The 14,873-nt window shown below is 52.7% G+C and overlaps 1 protein-coding gene and 2 non-coding genes across 3 annotated transcripts; all 3 read right to left on the bottom strand.

Annotated features, from left to right (window-relative positions):
* Positions 1 to 3,926: 3,926 nt before the first annotated feature.
* TRNAH-GUG (transfer RNA histidin (anticodon GUG)) lies at positions 3,927 to 3,998 on the bottom strand. Its single transcript has one exon. It is a non-coding gene; the product is annotated as a tRNA-His (tRNA).
* A 2,064-nt stretch (positions 3,999 to 6,062) lies between these two features.
* Positions 6,063 to 6,134, bottom strand: TRNAH-GUG (transfer RNA histidin (anticodon GUG)). The gene has a single exon. It is a non-coding gene; the product is annotated as a tRNA-His (tRNA).
* A 4,338-nt stretch (positions 6,135 to 10,472) lies between these two features.
* LOC137861866 (C-C motif chemokine 14-like) lies at positions 10,473 to 11,905 on the bottom strand. The gene is made up of 3 exons (XM_068693435.1): positions 11,648 to 11,905; positions 11,167 to 11,278; positions 10,473 to 10,800 (listed from the first exon to the last, which is right to left on the bottom strand). Exons 1-3 carry the CDS (start codon positions 11,712 to 11,714, stop codon positions 10,695 to 10,697), a joined length of 285 nt encoding a protein of 94 aa, XP_068549536.1. The 5' UTR covers positions 11,715 to 11,905; the 3' UTR covers positions 10,473 to 10,694.
* Positions 11,906 to 14,873: the final 2,968 nt, after the last annotated feature.

Genomic DNA, 14,873 nt, shown 5'->3' with positions numbered 1-14,873 from the left:
CCCCTGGGCAGGAGGCTTGGGTTAGGCTGAGTCCTGCTGGCTGCGGAGAGTGATTTGTAGCTGTCAGGAGAGGGCAGTAAGACCAAGGAAGCCGGGTGTTTCACTGGCCTGAAAGTTCCTGCAGCCTCAAGGCAGTAGTTTAAAACACTGCCTCAAACTGAAGCCCATCTCTACCTGCCAATATCTCCTCCTGACTTGGATAGTGCTGCTTTTCCTGGCCATGGCTGAGATGTTCTGGTGAGTTTATGGCCATTGCTTGATGAGTGGCTTATTGCTATAGTTCTGCCTTTGCCATTTTGGCCGTGGTTGCCAATGCTTGTCGCGTTAAAGGGGTGTAGCTGATTAACCGTTACGGGCCCGGTTGGATTCAGAGTACTGAACCAGTCGGACATTCACCAAAACTGGGGGTCCGTTCGGACATTCACCAAAAACGTAATAACCACCTGGGGGTCCGCTCAGACATTCACCAAAAACGTATTAACCACCTGGGGGTCCGTTCAGACATTCACCAACAATGCATTAACCGTCTGGGGGTCTGGTTAGATTCAGAACACTGAACTATCACGGATAACCACCCTCACCCTAGTTGCATTAATGAGAGCTATCACAATGCAATCAAGTATGGTTTATTACAGCAACAGATAATCAGGTTCTTTTGGATTGCCGGTGATAGTGACTATCTGCAAAAGCAAGCTAGTATGCATGAAATACACAGGTGTTACAGGTGTTACAGGTGTGTGTTCTAGGTGTGTGTTCTAGGTGTGTGTTCTAGGTGTGGGTTCTAGGTGTGGGTTCTAGGTGTGTTCTAGGTGTTCTAGGTGTGGGTTCTAGGTGTGTTCTAGGTGTGGGTTCTAGGTGTGGGTTCTAGGTGTGGGTTCTAGGTGTTCTAGGTGTGGGTTCTAGGTGTGGGTTCTAGGTGTGGGTTCTAGGTGTGGGTTCTAGGTGTGGGTTCTAGGTGTTCTAGGTGTGGGTTCTAGGTGTGGGTTCTAGGTGTGGGTTCTAGGTGTGGGTTCTAGGTGTTCTAGGTGTTCTAGGTGTGGGTTCTAGGTGTGGGTTCTAGGTGTGGGTTCTAGGTGTGGGTTCTAGGTGTTCTAGGTGTTCTAGGTGTTCTAGGTGTTCTAGGTGCGCAGCCTAGAAATAAACGCGTTAAAAGGATCAAAGACTCTATAGAGATTTATAAGCAAATATTCAGATCTCACCCAAAGGCGTCCCAATGGGGGGGGAAGAGAGGCTCAGCCTGTCGACTGATCCCAGGAGTCAGGAGGTCCTAAGGATGTTGTATGTCCTCGGGATGGTATCTCCCCTGACGATGGTATCTTCCCTAACATCCCCTCTCTCTTGGGCCAATTTATATTATTTTCTATCTTTTAGGTGGAGCTTGAGTGGCTCTAGTCAAGCATATGTGTGCAGTTCTGGGCACCACAGTATAAAAAGGACATGAAACTGTTGGAGAGTGTCCAGAGGAGGGCTACGAAGATGGTGAAAGGCCTGGAGGGGAAGACGTACGAGGAACGGCTGAGGGCACTGGGCCTGTTCAGCCTGGAGAAGAGGAGGCCGAGGGGAGACCTCATCGCAGTCTACAACTTCCTCGTAAGGGGGTGTCGAGAGGCAGGAGACCTTTTCTCCATTAACACCAGCGACAGGACCCGCGGGAATGGAGTTAGGCTGAGGCAGGGGAAGTTTAGGCTGGACATCAGGAAGGGGTTCTTCACAGAGAGAGTGGTTGCACACTGGAACAGGCTCCCCAGGGAAGTGGTCACTGCACCGAGCCTGACTGAATTTAAGAAGAGATTGGACTGTGCACTTAGTCACATGGTCTGAACTTGGGTAGACCTGTGTGCTGTCAAGAGTTGGACTTGATGATCCTTAAGGGTCCCTTCCAACTCAGGATATTCTATGATTCTATGATTCTATGATATCTTAGTTATGATTGGTGTAAAGTTTTCCCGTCTCCATTTAAAGTAATAGGCTCCGAGAAATTCAGAGCGCATGCTCAGTGAGGGGTGGTCGCACCTTGGAGGCGGGTAGCTTTTGGGATGGAGGTGTGTTTTGGTATTATAATGATATTATAATGAGCAAAAAGTACACTAGGGTACAGCATTTGTCAAAACATGACAGGTCTTTGGCTTAGGGTGGCAAAAAGTGCAGCTTTGTGCACAAGAACAATCGAGGCCCCACCTGATTACAGAGCCTAGCCGTGGTGTCTCCACTCCACTCCACGCTCCGTGGTGTACCTTAGAGCTAGCACACCAAGTTTCCCCAGCGCGATAGCATCTAAGGTTGGGAGCCTAGGGAACGCTCAGGTAATGCAGTTATGCCCTACCCTGAAAGCCTCTTCAATGCTGTACCTTTTCCTTAAAAGTGTGAATGTTAGCTTTATTTTCCTAGTTACTTCAGGCATTTACACCACAATGCTGAAGGATTTCTTCAGAGAGGGTTGTGGTGGCATGAGTCTCGAGGAACATCCCCAGTGTGCAAGTACCTTCACAGCTGCATTCTAGGGCTTCAGAAGCGTTGTTTCTGCCTAGCCAAAAGTAGCCCTTGGCAACAGCATCTTTGGCTACTAAGAGTACTCTACTGTTCTATTCAACACCCGAAGTATTGTGTGAGTACAAGAATATTTCCAATTCATTCATTATTTTCTGTCCATACCAGCCCATTTTGATTTCTAAGGTAGTGCTTTTGTCAAGGAAAACTTTTGGGTTGAAAGTTTTTTCAGTTCTAGTGAGGTAGCAATTGGTCTGCACGCCAATCATGTGCACATCCCTCACCTTTTCTCTGTGCCGATGGGTGTTTTCATTTGAATTTGTGTAAAGCTAGGGTGGCCCGTCTCCTAAAAAGAGGAATGTGAGAATGGCCTAAAAACCCTCTTGTTATATTTTGTAGCTATGCATCCAGGTTCAAGGGAATTGCTGCCAAGGAGAGCTTCCTTGTGCTACCCTGGGGCCATGGAAACGACACCTACAATCAGTTTCATTTCCTTCAGTGGCAATTGCCTGCATCTGTTTAACAGCCAGGTTATTTTGCTGGTGTTCTGCTTTTGTTTGCTTTGGGGATGTACGAACAAGCCTGCTTATAGATTCTAGAAAGCACCTCCTGGCAATAAACAAATTACGCTGCTCATCAAAAGTCATGATATCTTGCAGTCTATCAACATGTGTATGTTCCTCACTGGTCAGTATAGTTCATGACTCCTCTCCTTTATTACTCAGAGCTTTAGAGGGTCAGTGGGTTGAGCCGTCCTTGCGGGAGCTCCCCCATACAGCTGGTCTCTCTGGGCAATATCACTTCTAGTGCCTCGACTGCCTGCAGTTTTACCATACCTGAGAATTCGTGAGGGAACCATAGAATGGCTTGGGTTGGAAGGGACCTTAAGGATCATCTAGTTCCAGCCCCTTTGCCACAGGCAAGGATGGCACCCACTAGACCAGGTTTCTCAGGCCTAACCTGACTGCAGCCCTTTTTTCCCTATTCCCTTGTGCCGCTTTGGGGAAGGAGGTAGAAGATGGTGGATGGAAAGCAGAAAAGTGTTTTGATTTTATTTATTTATTTATTTGTAGTTTTTGTGCTGCTCTAGCTTGTTAGTAATAGGTAATAAATTACATTAATCTTCCTGTGCTAAGTCTGTTTTATCCGTGATAAGTGTTGAGTGATTTCCCTGTCCTTATGTCAACCCTTGAGCCATTTTCATCGTATTTTCTCCCCCTTTTCCTTTGAGGAGGGGGAGAGAGAGATTGTGGTGGAGCTCACCTGCCCAGCTAAGGAAAACCTCCACAAACTCTGAGGAGCAGGGAGTACCGCAGGGCCGCTACCTCCCCCTTGGGCCACAGCATCTTTGCTGACACACCGGCTGGAGCTTCCCTGCAGATGTCTCCCTTGCATTTTCAAAGTCGCCTTTGTGCGCACCCGGCTCTCTGCAAAACCATTGCTGTGACTCGGATTCGAACCGAGGTTGCTGCGGCCACAACGCAGAGTACTGACCACTATACGATCACAGCTGTGCGGTGGGAGGCCTCGCACGCACCAGGAGCAGAGGCAGGAGAGCGTGCTGGCTGTGACGGACAGCACCGTCCCCTCTCCTGCTGTGGGGCATGGCCTGGGCCATGAAAGCCGGCTATTTTGATCAGGGCAGCTCCAACTGGGCTTGGCTGCTGCTGCTTGGAGCCTTGGAACAGGGCCTTAAAGCTGCTGTGTAAAACTCTGGAGATGGCGGATGGCAGCCAGAAACAGAGGCTGCTGCAAAGGACAGTGCCATGTGATGTGCTGCAGCAACACAGCAGGGAATATCATGCTGTGGGGCAGCATGTATGACACCCTAATACAGCAAAAGTACAGTTAAAATAGTTCCAGCTAGGACTAAGTTGTACAGTAGGTGTGTAATTAGTAAAATTATAGCATGTTCTTGACCTCCGTGCACGACTTGGGCCTGGTCTGGGAAGGGAGGAGCAGAATGGCACTGGAAGACCCAGCCCCACTGCGACCTCCCTGCCTGGCCCAACTCCTGCCCCTGCCAATAAATCCTTCCCTTGCAGCAGGCTCAGACACAGGGAGCCCAGTGGTCAGTGCTTCCTACTCTTTGCTCCTGCCTGGTTTGGAAAGAAAATCTCATGTGGGTAATATTTTTGTCTTTTTACCCACTTTTTTACTGGCCTGTGCCACATCAAGGCATGAGGGAGTGGCGCGATATGGCCCGGGGTGGACACTGACCAAAAGAGACACATCCAGTGTGAGTGTGATTCCCTCTTCATTTGCTTGCCCCCTTCGGGACCTCCTCTTCTCTTTAGCACCCTGAGGTGGGCTTGCCTAATGAGGACAAGGACAGCCAAGATTTTGCTCTCCCAGAGCCATCCTGCGCCTGCCTTTCACTTCCCTGCCGGTGCTCCCAGGCCCTCACAACAGTGCAAGAGCCCAAAGAGGGTTATCAGAATGGTCCCATGAGCCCTGCGTAGGGGCTGCTTTCTGCAAGTTCCCCTCAGCTGAGGTGGGTGGCATGGTTAGGGTGCCATGTTCTTCATCCCACGGCCGTGGTGAGACTCAGAGCCCTCCCAGACATCTCTGCTCATATCACTGCTGTCACACAGAAGAGGTGGAGTTTTAATAGGAATGGGTTTAATGGATTTAACAGTAGTAGGAAGAATCAGTGATGGGGAGGCCTCCACGTTCCCTTGCAGCTTCTGTCCCTCGCAGCACAGGCAGTAGGGGATATTTTCCATCGGACACCCACTTTCCTGGTGCTCAACCCTGGACCTTGAGGGTTGGAGCAGGTGGATGTGGGCTGAAGGGTGTTGGGGCCCATGGAGAGCCCCTGGTGCAGCAGGCTGCAGGCCGGAGCTGCAGCCCAAGGAGAGGAGCCCACGCCGGAATCCACACAGCTGCCCGGCAGGAGCTGCTGCCCATGGGGGAGCCATGTTAGAGCACTTTGCTCCTGACGGATGGGCCCTGTGGTACGGATCCATGTTTGGAGCAGTTCTTGAAGAGCTGCTGTCTGTGGGAAGCCCACGTGGGATTGGTTTGGGAAGGGGAGCATCCCATGAGAGGGACCCCACATGGAGCAGGGGCAGAGAGTGACTGTGAGGAGATGAAGCATTACGGACTGACTGCAGCCCTTTTTTCCCTATTCCCCTGTGCTGCTTTGGGGGAGGAGCTAGAAAATGGTGGATGGAAGGCAGAAAAGTGTTTTGATTTTATTTATTTATTTATTTGTAGTTTTTGTGCTGCTCTAGCTTGTTAGTAATAGGTAATAAATTACATTAATCTTCCTGTGCTAAGTCTGTGTTGGCCGTGGTGATAATTGTTGAGTGATTTCCCTGTCCTTATCTCAACCCTTGAGCCATTTTCACTGTAGTTTTTCCTTTGAGGAGGGGGAGAGATTGTGGTGGAGCTCATCTGCCCAGCTAAGGAAAACCTCCACAAACTCTGAGGAGCAGGGAGCACTGCAGGGCCGCTACCTCCCCCTTGGGCCACAGCATCTTTGCTGACACACCGGCTGGAGCTTCCCTGCAGATGTCTCCCTTGCATTTTCAAAGTCGCCTTTGTGCGCACCCGGCTCTCTGCAAAACCATTGCTGTGACTCGGATTCGAACCGAGGTTGCTGCGGCCACAACGCAGAGTACTGACCACTATACGATCACAGCTGTGCGGTGGGAGGCCTCGCACGCACCGGGAGCAGAGGCAGGAGAGCGTGCTGGCTGTGATGGACAGCATTGTCCCCTCTCCCGTTGTGGGGCACCTGGCATGGCCTGGGCCATGAAAGCCGGCTATTTTGATCAGGGCAGCTCCGACTGGGCTTGTCTGCTGCTGCTCGGAGCCTCAGCAATGTGGAACAGGGCCCTAAAGCTACTGTGTAAAACTCTGGAGATGGCGGATGGCAGCCAGGGACAGAAGCTGTTACAAACAACGGTGCCATGTGATGTGCTGCAACAACACAGCAGGGAATATCATGCTGTGGGGCAGGATGTGGTAGGGTATGACACCCTAATATGGCAAAAGTACAGCTCAAGTAGTTGTACAGTAGGCATGTAATTATAACACGCCGTGCGGAGCCTCAGAGCTGCCCCAGACGTCTCTGCTCATATCAGGGCAGCTGCCCAGAAGAGGTGGAGTTTTAATAGGAAAAAGTTAAATGGATTTAACGGGAAAGAGTCAGTGATGGGGAGGCCTTTGCATTACCTCGCAACTTCTGTCCTTTGCAGCACAGGCAGCAGTTGTTTTTTTTTCTGTTGGATACCCGTTTTCCTGGTGCCCAACCCTGGGTCTCGAGGGCGGTGCTGAATGTGGAGTGCTGCACACTGCTCTTCAGGGGACTGCCGGCAGTGCCTGGGGTTCTACCAGGGACCCTGCAGGCAAGCCCTATTTGTGGCACAGTTTCTCCTCATGGATGTGCATCTCCAGGGCCTCCCACATGTTCTCATGCAGGAACAGGGCCTAGGGGTCTGCTGCTCATCCAGAGAAGGCTGCTCCTTGCAGCTGTGTGCACATGCCTTAGCATCTGCAAGAGATGGGGAACGTGGAGTTCTGTGAGAAAGAGTCTGCTGGGACGGGCCCTGTGCTTGGGCAAGGTGGCCTGCTGGCCTCTGAAGATGGGGCCCAGCTGCCCCTGTCTAGCATGTGGCCCAACCGTGGGCAGAAGAGGGGACCTAGAAGACCCCAGCACCTGCAGGAATCAGTTTCTGGGCCGAATAGAGCTCTACCTGTGTCATGGTCCTTCATGCATCTTCCCCTGCCTCAGCTCCTGGCACAGAAATGCTGGCAGAAGCAGCACCCCAGCTGAGCCCACCGAGAGGCCTCGTGTCCCATCCCTTGGTGCACTGGGATCTCCACAAACTGCCAGCCTCTCTGCTCTGCCAGGCTTCCCCAGAAGGGCTGCCTGGAGCCTCCCTGCTACCTGGTGGCCTTTGCCTGATGTGCTGCAGCAGCAGTGCAGGGTGGCCCAGGCCACCAGTAGCAGGACAAGGCCAGGGCCGAGGCAGAGGCAGCCATGCAGTGCCAGCCCCAGGGTATCCAGCACACTGGGGCCAGAGACAAGCGTCTGTGCCTTCCTCAGGAGATGCTTCTCCATGCAACACAGGCCTCTCCGGCTGCTGTCACCAGAGGATAAGGGCAGGAGGGAGTCTGTGAGGTCACTGCCAGCTCTGTGACACCACTGAGCGCATCACAGAGCCCAGGCGCAGGGCACAGACAGGACCAGAGATGGGCACCCAGCAGGGCCAGGGGCTGGGGGCTCTGCAGGGAGCCCCTAGGCAGGAGGCTGGGGAGAGCCATTCATAGAAGTCAGGAGAGCTGTAAGACTGAGGAAGCTGGGCGTTTCACTGGCCCGAAGGTTCCTGAAGCCTCAAGGCAGTAGTTTAAAACACTGCCTCAAACTGAAGCCCCTCTCTACCTGGCAATTTCTACTCCTGACTCGGATAGTGTTGCTTTTCCTGGCCACGTCTGAGATGTTCTGGTGAGTTTATGGCCGTTGCTTGATGGGTGGCTTATTGCTGTAGTTCTGCCTTTGCCATTTTGGCTGTGGTTGCCAACGCTGAAGGATTTCTTCAGAGAGGGTGGTTTTCTAGCCACCCTCCTGGACTTTTCAGCCACCTGGATATCCTAATGGTGGCCTGGCTGCAACACCCGTCATAAGACAGGATCTGGACCAGGGTCCTGCTGTCCGTGCAGAGCAGGCTGTTCCTCTAGCTACATGCACATGCCTCAGCACCTGCAAGAGATGGGGGCCATTTTGTGCCCTGAGTAAGAATCTACCAGGACCGGGCCTGGGCATGGGCCTGGTGGCCAACTGGCAGCTAAAAAAGGGGTCTGAGTCCCCTTGGCCTGGATGAGGGCCAGACTTGGGCAGCACAGTGGCCTTGGGCCAAGAGGGACACTGGCATCTGGAGGAAAGACCTTTTCCCCCAGACCTTTTCCCCCCAGTGTGTCCACATGGCAGCCAAAGATGGGCGCCCAACTACTCAGTTTGGTTGTGGCCCAGCCCTGGGCAGCAGCCAGGCCCCCAGGCTGGCCCCAGTCCCCCCAGTCCTGGTGGCCAGCTCAAGATGGGGACCCTTTGCTTATGGCTTTTATGCCCCCTACGTGTATGGCCCTGTGCTGGCAAGAGTCGCTGGAGTCCCAAGAGGAAGAGGAGTGTGAACAGCAGGAGGCTCTGGCCCTCCTGGCAACGAGCCTCAGCTGCCTCTCCCTGGGCTGCAGCACCCAAAATCAAGATCATAGCACAGGACCTGCTGGCCAGTTGGCAGCTGAGGATGGGGCTGGAGATTTTGGTAGCCCAGGCCCTGCTGGCTGGTATTTATAGCTGTCAGGAGAGGGTTCTGAGACCAAGGAAACAGCATGTTTCAATGGCCCAAGTGCTCATGAAGACTCCAGGTAGTAGTTTGAAAGACTTCTTCAAACTGAAGACTTTCTGGTCCACCCCAGAAACGTCCACCTGCCTTTTTATGACCATGAGCCCTCAGATTCTGAGACTTGCAGTGTGTCACAGTTGTCTGTCAGCACCAAATCTTTTCTTTCATGCAAGCCACTGCCAAAGGTGCTGCTGCCAAATTCCTGTTCCCAAGGAGACAGGAGTTCCAGCACCAAGGCTGTCAGCTACTCAACACTCTCTTCTTGCCCTAAGGGGTTGAAGCCTGGTCGGTCTGTGGGGGGTAGGGTACCGCCACCCCCCCATTCTCCTCCTTATCACTTGGTATTATGATTGTGTTTTGTTTTTGCTTTATATTTTTCCCCCTTACTTATGAAACCTTGCCAGGAAAAAGAGAAGGAAGTGGGGCGATGTTTGGAACCTGGCCAAAGTCATCCCATGTGCCCATTACACATGATGAAGTTCTGCTTGCCTGGTTTGCCATCTGCATGCCATTGTGAAGTTGTAACTGAATTCCTTAATTTGCTTGGCTTGCACATGCAGCTTTTACTTTACCTATTAAACCATCTTCATCTCACCCCACAAGGTTTTGTCCTCTTACCGCCATCCCGCCAGGGGTGTGAGCAACCTTTGTGGGTCTTAGCTGCCTACCAGAGTTCAACTACGACAGCAGGGGTGCAGACTGCAGGATCCAGGGGCTTCTGAAGCAGTACTTGCTGTACGTGTCTGCAACCAAAGACCCCTCTGGTATCCTCTGTTTCCAAAATGGCTGCCAAACCTTCCTGTCCCCCAGCTCTCCTGCAATCCCCAAAGCAGCAGGGTCCTTCCTGCAGGGTCCTGCAGGGGATTGTGGTGTGCGGAGGAGCAGAGGAGCCTCCGGTACCTAGGCAGCTGTTAGTGTGCAGCTTTCCTCCATTCCTGGGGCAACAAGCAGCAGCCTTCACCCCTCTGACGACAGGCTGAGTGAGCAGGGGTTTGGCCTGGAGAAAAGAGGGCTTCAGGGAGACTTTATAGCAGCCTTCCATTGTCTAAATGGGGCCTACAGGGAAGCTGGGGAGGGACTCTGTCAGGGAGTGTGGTGACAGGACAAGTGGTAGTGACTTTAATCTAAAAAAGGGTGGATTTCGATTAGGTATTTGGAAGAAATTCTTTACCGTGAGGGTGCTGAGGCACTGGAACAGGCTGCCCAGAGAAGCTGTGGATGCTGCATTCCTGGAAATGTTGTTCAAGGCCAGGTTGGATGGGGCTTGGAGCAGTCTGGTCTAGTGGGAGGTGTCCTTGCCCATGGCAAGGACGTTGGAATTAGATGATCTTTAAGGTCCCTCCCAACCCAAACCACTCTGTGTTTCTGCAGTTTGGCTGAAACAAAAATGGTGTCCCCCTGCCACAGCTGCTGAGGCTGGAACCCACACAGAGGGCCCTCCCAAACTTTGCTACATAAACCCAGTACACCCCCTCCCTGTCCAGCCCCAGCGAGACTCACAAGGCTTCAGGAGGCAGTGGAAGAGCCCTCATCCCACCCCAGCCCCTTGGCCCCCAACGTGAGTGGCTCCATGCCCTGACCAGCCAGCAGCAGCACTCTGCTGGGACTGGGAGAGAGAAGGACACCAATCCTTGATAGTGTGTGAATTAAACCTTTATTTGAGGTTTATTTATTTGCTCCGTGGGTGGAAGCTGGCAGGGCTGCAAAATCCCAGGATCTGGTGCCTGGCTTGTCGGTACAGCACAGGGCTCAGGGGAGGCCGTGCCATCCATCAGCATCAGGGTCCTCCGCAGGATGCTGTGTAGAAATATTCCCATCAGAAAGCTGGGTAGCCTGAACTGGGGCATCTGCTCTGCATCAGGAGGTGTGAGACCTCTTCTTTCTGAGAAGTTTCTCCATAGCTTTCTTCACCCAAGGTGTGTTTGGTTTTGCACAGACCTTGTTCCCGTTCTTAGTCTCAAACCTGATGAGATGAAAGGCAAAGGTTGGTGGGAAACAACAGCTGCAATCCCAGACCCATGTCCTCCCTCTTCCCTTCCCTGCAATCCTTTTCCCTTCCCTGTGGCCCTAGAAGCTCTGAAGAGCCTTCAGGAGCCCCAATGGACTTGCGTCCTTAACCATGCTCTGGAGAAGTGGCCAGAGAGTTGTGTCCTCCCCTCTTTGTGCTGCCAATCAGCCACCCTGCTGCAGCCCCTCCAGTGGATAGAGGCCATGTAGACCCATCCTGGTCCCCTGCAGGGGACTGGGTCCTGTCACCAGATGGGATGGAATAAAGCACCTGCAGCATCCCAGGAAACAGTGCAATGGTAGGGAAATTACAAGGACTTACACAATTCCTGGGGAAAAACACTCTTTGGGAGTCTCGTAGAAATCCTTCAGCACTTCATACCGGAGAGCTGGCTTCAAGAACTCAAAGCAGCATTCTGAAGGTGAGTACGGAGCTGGAGAAGGGAGAGAAAGAGAGGTTGTAAATGCTGGTTTGGAAAGCAGTCTTTAAGTCATTTCCCCGTAAGAAAGCTGACATGCACAAAATCCCTCAATTTCTGCAGCTGCTGCTACAAGGAGCCCCAGGTGACGGCAGGAGGAGGCACCACCAGCCCCATGCCAAGGCCACCCAGCTCAGGGTGCTGTCCCCATCCTTCCCTGCACCACTGGGACCTGCAGCCCCCTCCCAGCCAGGAGCCCTGGGGGTTGCTCCTCCTGCCAACAGCACCGTCCCCGCTGGGCTTTCATCCCTGAGCTCCCCAGGGCAACATCCCCAGCCAGGTCCCCAGCCAGCCAGGGTGCTGGCAGCCCGCGAGGTGCCTCACCTGTGGCGCAGTGCTGGGAGAAGGTGAGGAGCAGCAGGAGCAGCAGGACTGGTCTTGTGCTGAGCATGGTGGCTGTGCGAGGGCTCTTCCTCAGTACAGTGCTGCTCTGCCTCCTCTGAAGAGCTGCGATGTTAGCCCAGGCAGGGAGGTGCTGCAATTTATCCTCTCCACCCCGTCCCCCCTCCCCATTTTAGCTCTTTTCCAAAGAATTGCCACCCACTTCAAGTGAAAGCCCTATGCATTTTCTTAGGGGAAGGGAATTTCCATGTCACGTGGCACCTCTAGGGTTACAGACAGAGGTAATCCCTAGAAAGAAAGGACAAGCAGACCTCAATAACTTCTCTGTAAGCTGAGACTGGCCTGTGGGAAAGCCACAAAGCTGAAGAGGGAAGTGAAAACCTCCTCTACGGAAGCAGAGACTGTAGGGCTCCAAAACCCACAGAGAATGGATTTGTGTTGACAAAAAAGGCAGCACCATGCTTTCAGCACAAAGTCACTTTTCAGCCTGACAGCAAAAAAAGTATTTAAAAAAAAAAAGTTCTGGAGAAAGTGTGGATCGACTGAATTCCCGGGGGAGCATTAAGCAGGAGTGCAGTGACCACTGCTCCCACCAGTCCTTTGTAGCTCAAAAGCTGTAGGATGTCAAGATGTCAAGTACTGTCAAACAGTGTGTCACAACTGCAGCTGTTCCTATGGAGAGGAACACAAGTTTTCCCAAAAAAATCCTCTTCTATAATTGAGGAGAGTTGGGTGAAAGAAGAGTTGGGTGCAGCAGAGTCTTCCCTTGCAGATGAGGCTGCTTTAGCCTTCTGGCTGTGGGGCAGAGCAGGAGGCTGAATCAGGCTGAAAGATGTAGAAGGAAAAGTTTGTGTTTCGAGTTCTTGAGTATTTTTCCTACGTCTTCCTTCTCTTTGCAGCCTTGCAGCCTCCCAGATCCTGCAAGGACATGCAGAAAGGCATTGCTGATGGGGGCTACTTCTTGGGGAATGCTTCACCCCACTCTGCCCTGATGCTTGTTCTTTCCCTGTTCCCTCTTTTCTGCCCAGCTGTGAGTGAGTGTGTGGAGCAGCAGGGTCCCACACAGGTCCTAGGGGCACCACGGTCCCCCCTCACCCACTGTACGCTGCCCAAGGGGTCACCACAAGCCCTTGTTCACGTTGGCACCCCCCAGCTATCCTCTGTCGCTTTGGAGCAGGGCTCGAGCAGGTTATTGTGTTGGGCATCGTGTTGTCCCTGGCTGCCTTTTAAAAAACTTGGGGGAAAACTGCAGAATCCTAAGGCCTGCTCTTGCCATGCCCAGATCTCCTTGACCTCAGCTGCAGCAGGAGACACATCTCCCACTCAAGAAGGAGCTCCAGTGGTGTATGCCAAAAATTGGGCAGCAGAAGAAATTATTAAATACTCAGAGCACTGTAGTAGAGTTCCTCCATCCCAAAGATGTGACTTCTCCCAGAGGAGCTGCCATGAGGTCACCGATGCTGTGTGGCCCCCAGTCAGGGGGCTGGAGCACCTCAGCATCAAGTCCCCACCAGTGAGTACGCCCACAGCTGGTGTAAATCAGAAGATTTACACCCTTTCCCTGGGGCACCACACTGCTTGCACAGGGATAAGGCAGCGCTGGACATGGCATCGCCAGGAGAGCACAGCACGGTGGCTGGGGACAAGGATTCCTTCCAGAGCTGTGCTGCTCCTTGTCTGCTGGCACTCCTGAAGCAGGATGCTGGAAGCAAAGCTTCTCAATTTATGTTTTTCTTTCACCCCTGCGAGCTGTCATTCAAAGAAAGTGAGTGACAGTGCTCACCAAGCTCCCTGCGAAGCCAGGCGTGGCTGGAAGAAGGATGAAGCCTTCTTTTTGGGAAGGACAGTACCCGTGGGGCTGTCTCCTCAGCCTGCGTGTAGTAGCCACAAGCAGAGGTCAGGGCCCCCTGCCCTGCTCACAGAGATTCACAGAGGTGCTGCAACACAGGAGCAGACTCCTGAGGTCAGTGTTTGGCATGCTGTGCTCCCTCCAGGTGTCCAATCCCAAAGACAGCTCGTGGCAAGAGGTGCCATCAGCTCCCACGTCATTGGGACCTAGCTGGTGAACCTGCCACTCTTTCAGTACAAGGATTTGTGGCTGATTTATGACTCCAGGCTGTTTTAGGGTCAGAGCAAGCCCCCTTGTGCCTCGAGTGCACAGCCATCGATACAAGGACACGTCCTCTTCAACAGTCATCCTCCAAGCTGGAGACAGAGCCATGGCCAGGGGCACCGCGCCATTGCCTGCACTCGTGTCCTGGTGTGGGTGTGCACGTGTGTGTGTACGTCTCCCTTGGCAGAAGTCAGATGGAAACGGAAGATGCTGGCCAATGGTTAAGTTAACCAGCTTACAGGGATCTCCGGCTGGCCAGAGCAATTACGCAACTCCTTGTGTTTCTTTTCTCATCAACAAACTCTGCCAATTCACCAAAAGGGGTTCAACCCCCAAAGCAATGTGTTGTCAGACCATAAATGAGAAAAGTTCCCAGTAGGGAACCTTTAAAAACCCAAGAACCCTGGAAGCACAAGGTAGGCTAGAATAAAAATAACACATTTGTAAATAGATCGCATAACCCAAAAAATTGGTGTCATTCCTACTGGCATGCCTTCAACCCAGTGACTCAACAGCTCCCAGGGCTACAATAAATTCCTCATGCTACTGATCCATGAAAGCATCTTGTCTTCTTCCCACAGGCTTCATGGGTGCTCCCTTCTCAGCCAGTTTCCCATTTCTGCTGTGCTGCAGGCTCCCGTCTTGCAAACTGGTAACACCGAGCTGGGCACATGGACCATGGCACAGCTCCTGATGCTGCGTGGTCTGGCTGCATTTTTATATTGCTTGTGATATGTGTAGGACCAGGGCCACTGAGCAGGTGGCCTGCTGCTGTCATCTCCATGGCAGATGTCCCCAAAGTGGGGGGACACAGGCTCCCCCGCAGCCAGGACACCCACACCACCACCCAGGGGAGTGCACAGCCTTAACTACACCTAGGGCAAAACCACTTGGGCTGGACCCCAGGCAACAGAGAAACATTTTGGAAACGTGTAGGGAATGATCTTGCTGCCTGCCTTCCCCTGGCCTGGGGCTTTACCCAACCAGCCGTGCAAAGGAGAATTGCAAGCACAGGAATACCCAGCACAGGGATATCCAGAGGCTGCTCTGGATGGAAAGAACCTGGAGAAGTAAGTAAAATACTAGCGTGGCCCC

This window comes from Anas acuta, chromosome 10 (genome assembly GCF_963932015.1).
Source record: "Anas acuta chromosome 10, bAnaAcu1.1, whole genome shotgun sequence".
In the NCBI taxonomy this organism is placed as follows: domain Eukaryota; kingdom Metazoa; phylum Chordata; class Aves; order Anseriformes; family Anatidae; genus Anas; species Anas acuta.
The sequence above is the reverse complement of the archived record's forward strand: the minus strand, read 5'-3'. Positions and strand labels throughout refer to the sequence as shown.

Coding starts and splice junctions, on each gene's coding strand:
- LOC137861866 (XM_068693435.1), bottom strand. CDS start 11,714: ATGCTCAGCACAAGACCAGTCCTGCTGCTCCTGCTGCTCCTCACCTTC. Junction 11,279..11,647: donor CTCCCAGCACTGCGCCACAG/GTGAGGCACCTC, acceptor TCCCTTCTCCAG/CTCCGTACTCACCTTCAGAA. Junction 10,801..11,166: donor TGTTTTTCCCCAGGAATTGT/GTAAGTCCTTGT, acceptor TCATCTCATCAG/GTTTGAGACTAAGAACGGGA.